General features: G+C 40.1%; 1 protein-coding gene across 2 annotated transcripts in view; it reads left to right on the top strand.

Moving 5' to 3' along the window:
• Positions 1–12235, top strand: part of Uggt2 (UDP-glucose glycoprotein glucosyltransferase 2) — a 111140-nt gene that overhangs the window by 45806 nt on the left and 53099 nt on the right. For both annotated transcript variants that reach the window (XM_048421942.3, XM_087912309.1), the window contains 5 exons: positions 1817–1948; positions 4785–4949; positions 5452–5575; positions 5658–5756; positions 9814–9905. In XM_048421942.3, the coding sequence (XP_048277899.3) occupies positions 1817–1948; positions 4785–4949; positions 5452–5575; positions 5658–5756; positions 9814–9905 (612 nt within the window). The remainder of the gene's footprint in view (positions 1–1816; positions 1949–4784; positions 4950–5451; positions 5576–5657; positions 5757–9813; positions 9906–12235) is intronic.

The raw sequence follows: 12235 nt of genomic DNA, 5'->3' as shown, positions 1-12235 counted from the left end.
AATACTACTTTTGGGTATATACCCAAAGGATGCTCAATCATACCACAAAAACATGTGCTCAACTATGTTCATAGCAGCATTGTTTGCCATAGCCAGAACCTGGAAATAACCTAAATGCCCCTTGACTAAAGAATAGATAAGGAAACTGTGGTACATTTAAATAATTGAGTACTACACAGCAGAAAAAAATAATGACATCTTGAAATTTGTAGGCAAATTGTTAGATCTGGAAAACATCATACTGAGTGAGGTAACCCAGAATCAGAAAGACAAATATCATATGTACTCACTCATAAGTGGCTTTTAGACATAAAGCAAAGAAAAACCACCCTACAAATCACAATCCCAGAGAACCTAGACAATAATGAGGACCCTAAGAGAGATATACATGGATCTAATCTACATGGGAAGTAGAAAAAGACAAGATCTCCTGAGTAAATTGGGAGCATGGGGACCATGGGAGAGGGTAAAAGAGAAGGGGAGAGGAAGGATGCGAAGTGGAGAAAAATATATAGCTTAATAAAAACAAAAATAAATAAATAAAATATCACTGAGAAAGTAAGGACCTTACCAATACTGGACCTATTGTATAATCATTTTATATTAGAAATTGGTGTGTCTATCATAGTTTATGCCCATCACCTGCATTTGAATGTCTACCATAGCTCGTATACTCAGAATAATGCTTTAATTTCTTAGAAAACCACATTACACTTAAAACCCAGGCTTTCATGCTTACAACTACATCTGAATTATAAAACAGGATCAGAAACTTTTTAATTATAATTTATCATTTTAAATAATTTTAATTTAACTATATTTTGATCATATTCTTCCTTCCCCCAAGTCCTTCTCTTACTAAGGAGACATGAGAACTAGAGAGATGGCTGAGTTCAGATGTCAGTACCCACAAAGAAGCTATCTTTGTCAGTGCCCGTCTGTAACCCCATTGCATGTGGTGGGACTATGGCAAGAAAACCCAGGGGCTCACTGACTGCTAGCCTAGCCAAGGTTCAGTGTGAAGAGCAAAAGGAAGATATTTGAAGTTGGTCTCTGACCTCCACATGTGCACACACCAGCAAGCTCACCCACAGAGGTACATACATGCACATACATGTATATACCACACACCCCATTTTAAAGGGGGAGATGAGAAAAACGGAGGTGAGCAGGTGCGCACAGAGCACGTGCGAGCAGTAGAGATAAGAGAGTGTCTGGTCATGAGGTGTTTACTGAAGACCAATCAGATAAGAGAGTATCTAGTCATGAGGTGTTTACTGAAGAACAATCAGAAGTGAAATGGAGCAGTTCTAAAATATCACTTAAAATATTTTGTAAATACATTTTAATAAAACCATTATAATTAGTGTAATTTGATTGAAATACAATGTTTTTATTTTTAAATTTATACAATATTTTAAATATTTAGGAAAAGATAATGTGTGATGTAAGTGATATTTTTTCCTGTATATAATGTGCATGTTTTGTATCCTTAGAATTAAGCCACAGGCAATTGTAGCTGATAGAGTACTTGCCTACCATACATGGAGCTCCAGGCTTAACCTCTAGCTGCAGAAATGAGATCCGATACATGCCTGTGTCACAGCACTAGGGAGGAAGAGGGCATCAGTTCTAGGTCATCTTTGGCTATGTGGTGAACTTGAGGCCAGCCTGGGGTACCTGTGACCCTGCTTCAAAATCAACAGACTGAAAGAATTTACAAAACATGTTCTCTATTTTGCAAATACAATTATATTCTTAGAGAAAGAAAACTCATTGCTATAAAAAAGAAATAAATATATCTCTATTTCCACAGGTGTTCCAAAAAGTGAAGGGTCATCGTGTACTCACTGTGGATGACGTGAAGATTGTTCTCCAGAATAAATTCCCTTATGCTGACATTTTGGATATTTTGGGAACCCATTCCAAATATGACAGAAGAAGAACGGTAAGACTGGACATTGTATGAAGGGAAGTGCCAGGCACAGAGTAGCACTGCAGGATCTTCTGCCGTGTGGGAGCTAAGCTAGGGGCTCCTAGCTGCAGAGTACAAAGGTACCAGAGAGTTGTGGGAGCGGGGAGGACGTGGAAGCTATTAGTGAAGAACACAACATTTCAGTTAGACCAGAAGAATAAAGGAAAGAGATCTGTTAGACATGGAGGTAGTGTAATCCCAGTTTATTTCATACTTAAAGATGCTAATGAAGGTTTTAAGATCTCTCACCACAAAAACGTAAATGGAAGATAATTTCAGCTTCTCTCTTTATTACTTATTTTTTATGTAGGAGTGCTCTATCTGCATATACAGCTACAGACGGAAGAGAGCATCAGATCCCTTTGTAATGGTCGTGAGCCACCATGTGGTTGCTGGGAATTGAACTCAGGACCTCTGGAAGAGCAGCCAGTGCTCTTAACTGCTGAGTAATTTCACCAGTCCCGACTTTAGCTTTTTATGTCCAGTATTTGAGATGTCTGTGAACTTACAGATATATGAAATGATACATTGAAAATATGTGGATGTAGGTCAAAGGAGACATATAGGCCTTAAGTGTAGAATTGTGTCACTTGTTTATCTTTAGTAATTAATATTTGGAAAATGTAGGTTGCTTAATTAGGAGTTGTGCATTGGAAGGAAAAGTCAGACCTGTATTTCCAGCAGGGGTATCTTTAGAAGTCAACACACATGCATCAGGACTGGAAGATGGCTCAGGTGGTGAAGTATCTGCTGTGCCAGCCTGAGGACCTGAGTTCAGATCCCCGATCTTGTATTGAGAAATGAGAAGCTGAGAATGCAGCACATGCCCAGGAGCAAAGTGCAGCAGGCAGGGCCCTGGGGTTAACTGGCGGACCAGTCCAGCCAAATGGATGAGCTTTGGTTCAGTGAGATAAGATACCCAGCATTAGCTTCTGATCTCCACTCCCATGCGCCTATGCTCACACATGCACCCATAACACACACACATGTCTACACACACACACACACACACACAGAGAGAGAGAGAGAGAGAGAGAGAGAGAGAGAGAGAGAGGGAGGGAGAGAGAGAGAGAGAGAGAGAGAGAGAGAGAGATCAACAAGAGGAAGGGCAGTGAAGCAAGCATTTATCTGCCTAGAGGATTTTCCATAAACATGAAGTCTAAAGCTTCTAAAACAAAGTCCATCGTGTATCTTGTTCCCAACCCTTTTTCTCCTCCATGCCCCACAGAGCAGATGTATCACTGCTCTGGCAGAGCGGCTCTGCCGGAAGCGGGGTAGGCACCCTGGACTTTTTGTGTCAGTTCTGCGTGGAACCATCCTTGACAACTGTCCTCCCCTGCTTCACCGTTCTGGTCTCATACCACTGCGGTGGATCCCAGCTCAGTTTCCAGTGCTGCTGTTGTGTCCTCTTTAAAATAGAGTACGGCCATACACTTGTCATTGAACCTTCGTTTAGATAGAACTGCTCATGTCATGTCACCTATGACAACATTTTCACACTAGAAGTTCATGTAAAATGGTACTCATATGTTATTTACATGCATTCATCAGCATTTCATACAGCAGATGTCCAGTAAGTGCAGGCATAAGACAGCACTGTGGTTAAGATCTCAGACTTTTGGTCACACAGATTTGGGTACGATTGAAGTTGGAAACTATGGCAGCCATTTGACCTGGGGATTGACTTTACTCTGCGTCTGTCCCCGCATGCGCAGAGTGGCAGACTACTGCTATGAGCTGGATATCCCCACCCGGAATCTCCACTTTGGAATCCAGAAACATCATGATTCAACATTTATATCTTGAGTAAAAATTATGATTGAGTCTGAAAATATTCCAAAATCTAAACGCTTCTGATCCCATATCAGAAAAGGAATGCTTACTCTGTACTTAGTTTCTTAGACTCCATGTGAGAATGTTGGTTCTAATCCTAACCCTTAGTGTCAACTGTCAGGTGAATGGCCTGTTCAGAAGGTAGGATGCGAGCACTGAGGACCACTGTGAGCTGACTTCTGAGTAAAGCTCTGTGACCACGGAGCGGACAGTACCCGGCATTTCATACCTGGTGCTTACTGCCATCACCTAATGCCAGATTCTCAGTTCCCTTCTAGCTCGTCCCTGCTGTCCCTTCACTCGGCTGCCTTTCTTCATTCTGTCTTCCTGGGAGTCTCACTCATCATCTTTCAGGCTTCTGTGTCCTTGTCTAACAGGAGCCTTCACTACCCTTTCCTCTTCATGCTCAGACTTGTTAAATGACCCCTTTGTGGACCCCTGGGAATCTTGCTTTAATTTGTAAGTATCTGGTGAACTTCTTGAGGAACGGCATTCAGATATATTTTCAGTGTGGGTAATGTAATTCTCATGGACTGAATCAAGAAGTGTTTATCAAATAAATTATTAATAATAAAAAATAGTTTGTACTGTAAATAAATGTTTTGGTTTTAAGTAAATATTATGTTGAACATCAAAGATCAGCAGAATCATCCCTGCCTGCTTCTGTAAATAACTTTTGGGACAGCCAAAAACTGTGCTCATGAAGCATCTGCGAGTCTCCTGCTAACAAGAGTTCCTTGCAGCAGAAATGAAAGGTTGACAAAGCCTAAAATATTCACAAGCTAGACCTTGACAGGAGACACTTTCTGATTCTTGCTGTATGTGGGTAGATAGCTTTCTTTTGCATACAAAGTTATAAATAACAAAATTTGCAGGTTTTTATAAAACGTAAAAATATAGCACCATTTCTGTCTTTCGCACTTTTATTTTTCAAATAGCACTATTTTATTTGACATTTGGTATCTTTACTAAACAGGCAGGAACAAGCTTTTACAACCAGACTGGCCTAGGTCCTTTGCCTCAAGCTCTTTATAATGGTGAACCCTTTGACCTCAAAGAGATGAGTCCTGAAGACCTGAGAGGGGCTATCCTGGAGAAAATGATGGATGCCTTTGTGTATCTGCAGAGAGATGTATTTATGGTAGGTGTGCATTCATAAGAAATGCACATGGATATTTATAATTCCATTGAAAAGTTTTAAAGATTTATTTATCTTATGTGCATTGGTGTTTTTCCTGAATATATCTGTGAAAGAGGGTGCTAGATCCCCTGGAACTGAAGTTATAGACAGCTGTGAACTGCTGTGTGGTTGCTGGGAATCAAACCCAGGTCCTCTGGAAGAGCAGCCAGTGCTCTTAACTGTTGAGCCATCTCTCCAGTTCTTATATTGAATATTTTAATGACATATGTAATATAAAAATTTTAATCCTGATCATTTAATAATTAATAACTAAATTTACCAGATATATAGGTACATAAATATAGATTAGAATATTTATAATTTTATAAGAAAGCTTATTATATTAACCCTAAATTACATGCTTTTAAAATTTATTTGAAATTATGTATATTTATATGAATTACATAACAGCAATGTGCATATAAGTTGTCCATTTTAAGAAAGTAATTTTTTTATATTTTAGGGAACATTAAATGATGAAATCAATGCAATTGATTTCCTGATGGACAAGAATAATGTTGTACCCCGTTTGAATCCTTTGATCTTACACACCAAACCACAGTACCTTAATTTAATATCTTCATCAGGTAAGTAGCCATTGTTGTACTGTCCTACAAATGCTTATTGTGACTGTTTCAGTAACTTGTTTTTAAACATGTGTTATTTCAGTAACTGCTGATATTGAAGATTTCTCCACTTTCTCTTTCTTGGATTCACAAGATAAGAGCGCTGTGATTGCGGAAAGCATGCATTACTTAACCCAAGGAGGTAATGAGTGGATTTCTCTGTAATTTATTTCTAAAGTAATAAAAACAAGAAAGGCACTTGAAAACAAATGTTACTATGTTTCTATTTTTAACTAGGGGCTTGGATTTCAATTTGTCAGTTTATAATTTATTAGAATTTAACAATTTTTAAAATAGGGAAAATGTCCCTCTTAGTCTCATTAATCATTTATGTAGCCGAAGTTCATTTGTGGTCTCTTACTTTTTTTAGAAAAGTATATTAGCCCATTTTTACCATTTAAGAAAAGTAATACAACCTATTCAAAGCTATTTTAATGAGCCCATGAATAAAAATGCAATCTATATATTAGAGGAGTTTATAGGATTTCTACTTTATAATTCAACAAAATTGCATGTCTTGCTAAAGTTGGGGATCAGAGATGGAAACGAGAGACTAAGATAGTAAGACATTCAGAGGAAGGAGCAAAGAGAGAGGTCCCTTAGGAAGCCCATTCCTCCATTCCTGCCCAGACCACAGAGATGCAAGATGTAACCCGCCCTGCTGGAAAAGGTACTGAGCCACATGGCTAACACAGACAAGAATTATGGGTTTCTGTAAGATGTAAGAATTAGTTAATAAGAAGACTGAGCTAATGGGCCAATCAGTTTATAACCTAATGTAGACTCTGCGTGATTTTCTTTGGGACTTGCCGGTTGTGGGGTACTGGGTGGGACAAAAACCCCAACAAGCCGGCCCTCATGTTACAGATGGGCCCACGTGGATAACTGAATCCACAGAAAGCTTGAGAAAGCTTGGAAAAGAATAGAGTAAAGCATGTTTTCTTGGTAGTAGCAATTTCTCAGGTCTGCTCTGCTTGCTAGAATATTAGCTTTCTCTCAAGTATGTCAGTGGTAAGAACCTTCTGTTGCCATTGTGAAGGTTGCTGCTTTGTCCATACAATGGCGTCATTGCCTTGCAGAAGCTTTTCTGTTTCATGAGGTCCCATTTATTAATTTTTTATCTTAATGCCTATGCTAGTGGTGTTCTATTCAGAAAGTTTTCTCCTGTGTCAATGAATTCAAAGTTATTCCAAACTTTTTCTTCTATTGGGTTTATTGTATAATGTTTTATGTTGAGGTTTTTGACCCATTTGAAGTTAAGTTTTATGCAGGTTGATAAGTGTGGATCTGTTTGGATTCCTGTACATGCAGACATGTGCTTCATTAGCACCATTTGTTAAAGAGGTTGTCTTTTAACCCATTTGTATTTCTGGATTCCTTATCAAAACTCTGGTGTCCATAGGTATGTGGATTTATGTCTAGGTGTTCAATTCTTTAGTTTGTTTGGTTGGTTAGTTTGGTTTGGTTTTGGTTTATCAAGACAGGGTTTCTCTGTGTAACAGTCCTGACTGTCTGGAACTCACTTTGTAGATCAGGGTGTTCTGGAACTCACAGAGATCTGCCTGCCTCTGCCTCTGCCTCCCATATACTGGGATTAAAGGTGTACACCACCCCGTCTTGGATTTAGAGAGGGCAACAGAATCCAAGGAACAGAAATCCTAACAACAATTTATTCACTTTCTCTTTAAGGACATCTGTAATAATCATAAAGGCCATTTTAAGGTTTTTGTCTTGTGCTTGAGCTATGTGGCAATACTCAGGGCCTGCTATGGTAGGGTTGCTGGGCCCTAGAGTAGATATGTTGTCCTGGCTGTCATTGTGTTTTTATCCTGGTATCTAGACATCTGGGATTGGGATGATTGTAATTCTAGTGTCAGTATCTGGACTTGTTTGTTGGGGTTTCTGTTTCTTGGATTCTGTTGCCCTCTATAACCTTAGGAATGTGTTATCGCTATGGGCTGCCTGGTATGGAATATTTCTCAGACTCTGTCTTGGTGCCCACGAGGATCCAATAGAAGAACTTTTTCTAGATATTGGGAGCTGACAAGCAGGAACAGTGATTGACAGAAAGGATGGAGGAGGGCTATGGGGTGTATGTGAGGGAAGAAGGCTGGGTTTGCTAGGAGGATTTGAGTTTTCTGGCCAGCACGGTCAGAGGTTTCTAGTGAAAGCCTGCATGGGTGACAGCAGCCGAAACAAACAGCAGAGATGTTTCTCTTCCGTGAGAGCGAGACAGGAAGAGAAGATGGTTGAAGACTGGCTGGGTTGTAGCGTGTGAGTGGTGGTGGTCGAACAATTAGAGTAACCTAGCAGTGCAAGGAATGAGGTTCTGAAAGAGTTAAAGCAAAAGACACACAACGTTTTAAAATTTTGGAAATTGAATTCAAATTTCACCTATTTTAAGAAATCCAACATATAATAAAACATAGTGTGTTCCCATCCTAGTGGCAGCAAGCTGAGACCTTGGCTGGGTCAAATGAAGACAAAGAGGCAGAGACCAGGCTAGGTTATGTTTTAGAAGTTTCTTGGAATTATGCCAAATTAGCCTAAAGTACCTACTTTCATTAAATCTCTTCCAAATTAAAGGAATATTAGCTGAAATTTTATCATGAATAAGAAACTATGATTTTGAGGATTTTACACTTGAAATACTCTGGGCTTAGGACTTGTGAGATGTTCAGGCAGAATCAGAATTCTTATAACTTCCTTCCTTAAAGAGGACCTGAGGAACTTACTGTTAGCCATGGCTTCTGGTGGCTGCAAGAGATTAGCCCCTCCCCCCGCCCCACAAAGAACACAGGTGGGTCAGGGAGAATCTTGGTGGCTGTCATCCTTTTTAATATATTTTTTCTCCTTTATTTCCAAAGTTATTTTATTATAAATAGTGCTTAGTGTGATAACAATTGTAGCTTCAAATATATTCAGCTTTTAGTACCTCGGGTTTTTGTTTTTTAATAATTGTTTTTGAATTAGTCACCTGGTCTGAAAAAACAGGTTTTCTGTGAGTCACACTGGCAGCACTAGAAGTACCACTTTGTGTGATACGTAATGATGCTGGGCGAATTATAATCTTTTAACTATGGCATCGGAATTGAAAATAGAGCTTAGCAAAAGCTCAGTCCATCACGTTCCCAAAGCAAGCATGAGGACCTTAGTTGTATCCCCAGAACCCACTATTGTGTCTCATCCCAGCTCTGTGAGGAGATCCAGAGGTTCCTGGCTAAACGGCCTTCTCTAACTGGTGGTTTCTATGCCAGAGAGAGCGTCTGTCTCAGAGAGAGCTGGACTGCACCTGAGGAACACATGAGGTTGACGCCTGATGATTATACATGCGTGTATACGTGCACTCACAAACAAACATGTGCCTGCATACAAACATGAAAAACTGTTTCTGCCTCTGGGTCTATAAGTAGAGATTAAATAATGATAATCGGAAATCACTTTTGCCATTTTCTATATTCACTGAAAGTCTTCATTTGTATAAACAAATAAATAACACGCTGCCCCCAAACAAACAAACAAACCATATACCAGAAACAGTTTCACTTTATAGCCCCTGAACCATGAAAAACATAAGACAGCTGTGTAGTAAGGAGCTGCGGGCAAGCCTGCTTTTTGTCCTGCCCAGCTCCCGCACAGCTAGCTTAGCCCCGGAAATAACAACACACAAATTGTATTCATTTAAGCACTGCCTGGCCCATTATCTCTAGAGAGTTAGTTACTGGTTAACTCTCACATCTTGATTAACCCATTTCTAATCATCTGTGTAGCACCACGAGGTGTGGCTTACCGGAAAAGATTCAGCATGTCTGACCTGGTGGCTGTCTCCATGGCTTCTGCCTCATAGCCCTCTTCCCAGCATTCTGTTCTGTTTTCTCCGCCTACCTAATTTTCTGTCCTATCCAAGGGCCAAGGCAGTCTCTTTATTGACCAATGAAAATAACACAACAGACAGATAACCCTCCTCCATCACAGCTGTCCCTCCTGGTGGACATTCCCGTGACTGTCCCCAGATAGTGCAAGCACGTGCATATATATGAAATGTATGCAGTAACAATCCAAAAGCAAGAGAGTTCAAAGCACTGTTTTTGATTGACTCTAACATGGTTATTTTGTCAGGTTTTCTAACTAGAAAATGTCTTTTCCTTGTAGTTTGCTTTTAAAAAAATTAATTTTACTTGACTATTTGAAATTTTCAGATAATGTACTATCTGCAGTCACTCTGTGGATTATTGCTGATTTTGATGTACCATCTGGGAGAAAACTGCTATCTTCTGCATTAGAGCACATGGTGAGTAGATACTCTTCCTAAGTGAAGAACCCATGTTCAGTTGCCATTCCCTTTCGTGTTAAACATTCAAATTCTTTTGTTTAGTGCACAGCATCAAAGAAACCACGTCAGGAATTGACACAGTAAGCTCCTCTTAAACCTGGAAAGGGTCCAGAAGAGCCTGCTTGTCTCCAGTGAGCTCAAAATTGTGTTTTACTAGCAACAGCTTGTGATAGCAATTTTTATCACATAATTAGTTAGTACTTTCTCTCCCAGATTAAGAAAACTTTAGTCAGTATAACTTACCAAAACTACAGCAAGCTATTTGAAACTTTTCTTTTTTGAGTAATTGTAAGTCAGTTGTTAGAAGGAGTTGGTTTCTATATTTCAGGGTACTTTTTTTCCCCAGAAGATTATTGTTTTATTACTTTATAAATAATACCAATCAAAGTTTCCATTCCCCCCCCTTCCCTCCAGCTCCCTCACTCCTCCTCCCCACACTCCAGTTCTAAAAGAGGGCAGGGTACCCTGCCCTGTGGGAAATCCAAGGCCCTCCCCACTACATCCAGGCCTAGGAAGCTTTGCATCCAAATAGCATAGGATCCCAAAAAGCCAGTACATGCAGTAGAGACAAATCCCAGTGCCATTATCATTGGCTTCTTAGTCTGCCCCAATTGTCAACCACGTCAGAGGGTCCAGTTTGATCCCATGCTCCTTCAGTCCCAGTCACACTAATTTGCTAACATAAACAAAGATTCTAAGGTAACGGTGAATCAATCCCACACCAGTTATGTTTTAAGGGGTTATTTATTTTGGGGGGATAAAATTTACATGCACCATAAACCATCAGGAAGGGAGCCTAGTCTCTGGAGCAGGAGCCAGGAGCAGGAGCCGGGACCAAGAGGCCCGAGCCGAGATCTGTGGCTCTTTTTAAAAGAGAACTATACCATGCCCCAGTGGGCTGGTATTTCAGCGGCTATTGGCTGATGGAGCGGAAGGCCTTCCCGCAGCACTGTGGGCTCGTGCTTCAGTGACTATTGGCTGAAGCAGCAGAAGATACTCCCACAGCACCTCCCTCTTTGGTTTAAGTAAGAGAGTTCTAAGCCTACTACGAAAATATATACAGTAAGTACAAACCTACACAATCATATACAATAAGTACAAATATCCTATTCTAACTAGCTAAAGTCTTGTATAATAAATAACTTGGCCAAGTCATGAGAGGAAAGTAGCTACATTTATCTAGTCTTCAACCCCATAGAAGATCCGAGAAGGGAAATAATGTTACCTGAGTAGTTAGGAAGTGCAGTCAAAGAACTTCCAAAACATGCAACAAATCACAGAGACAACTGGCTACCTGGGCAATCACCAAAGACCTGTTTGCAGCGTTGAAGCAACCAACTTTGACTAAGGCCTAGAATAACTGACAGATTATTTTTAACAGGCAAGAGATTTTTCAAAACCATCTTACCCTGTCTTGACAAGATTTAACAGTTCTGTTTATCCATTTCCGGATTTTATCCATTTCCGGATTTTAACAGGCAAGAGATTTTTCAAAACCGTCTTACCCTGTCTTGGCAAGATTTGACAGTTCTGTTTATCCATTTCCGGATACCGTGTATTTGTCAGTAGTTGAGGTATGGGCAGTTCCTTGCCCAGAGGCCAGTTTTGTCAAGAAGACAAGCTCTGATCTAATCTCCTGCTAGAAGACTAGTTTGGAGTTTGAAATCTCCAAACTCTTTTTTGAGGAGGTTGGTATCAGTCTGAATTGTTCTTAAGGTTTTAATCTCTGCCCTCAGCATTGTAGATTCAGTCTGTAAGGACTGTATCTTTCTTATAAAATAGCCAAACACCAGAAAAGCGACAGATCCCAGGAATAACAAAGTAAGAGGAATATCAGAGACATCCTTCAGAATATCCTCCATAGCGCAATTAAAAAAAACCATTGAACTTTTGGATATTTTCTGGCATTTTCAATCAAAAGAAATTGTACTTGTATGTATGTATGTATGTATGTATGTATGTATGTATGTATGTATTTTCAACCGAAAAGAAAAATCTTACCTGTAATGACCGTTGCCTGCCAGTAGGAGATGGGGCACACCTGAATCCACGTGGCAATGGCGTCGATTCAGGAAGTAAACTCTAGAATATATACACTCAAATCCAGAGGTTAAATTCACAGATCACAAAAGGTCAGAGAGCTTCTAGTGGCCAATAAACAAGGCAGCCTGGCCTACCCCGGCTGGGCTCTCCTGCCCTGCCGCTCTGTTCAACCCGATGCAGAGGGTCGTGACACAGCCACTGCGCTGTTGCTAAAGAGGCCTAGTGCTTTGAGCCCTGTGTCCCTA

Source organism: Myodes glareolus, chromosome 12, assembly GCF_982192425.1.
Source record: "Myodes glareolus chromosome 12, mMyoGla1.1, whole genome shotgun sequence".
In the NCBI taxonomy this organism is placed as follows: Eukaryota; Metazoa; Chordata; class Mammalia; order Rodentia; family Cricetidae; genus Myodes; species Myodes glareolus.
The sequence above is the reverse complement of the archived record's forward strand: the minus strand, read 5'-3'. Positions and strand labels throughout refer to the sequence as shown.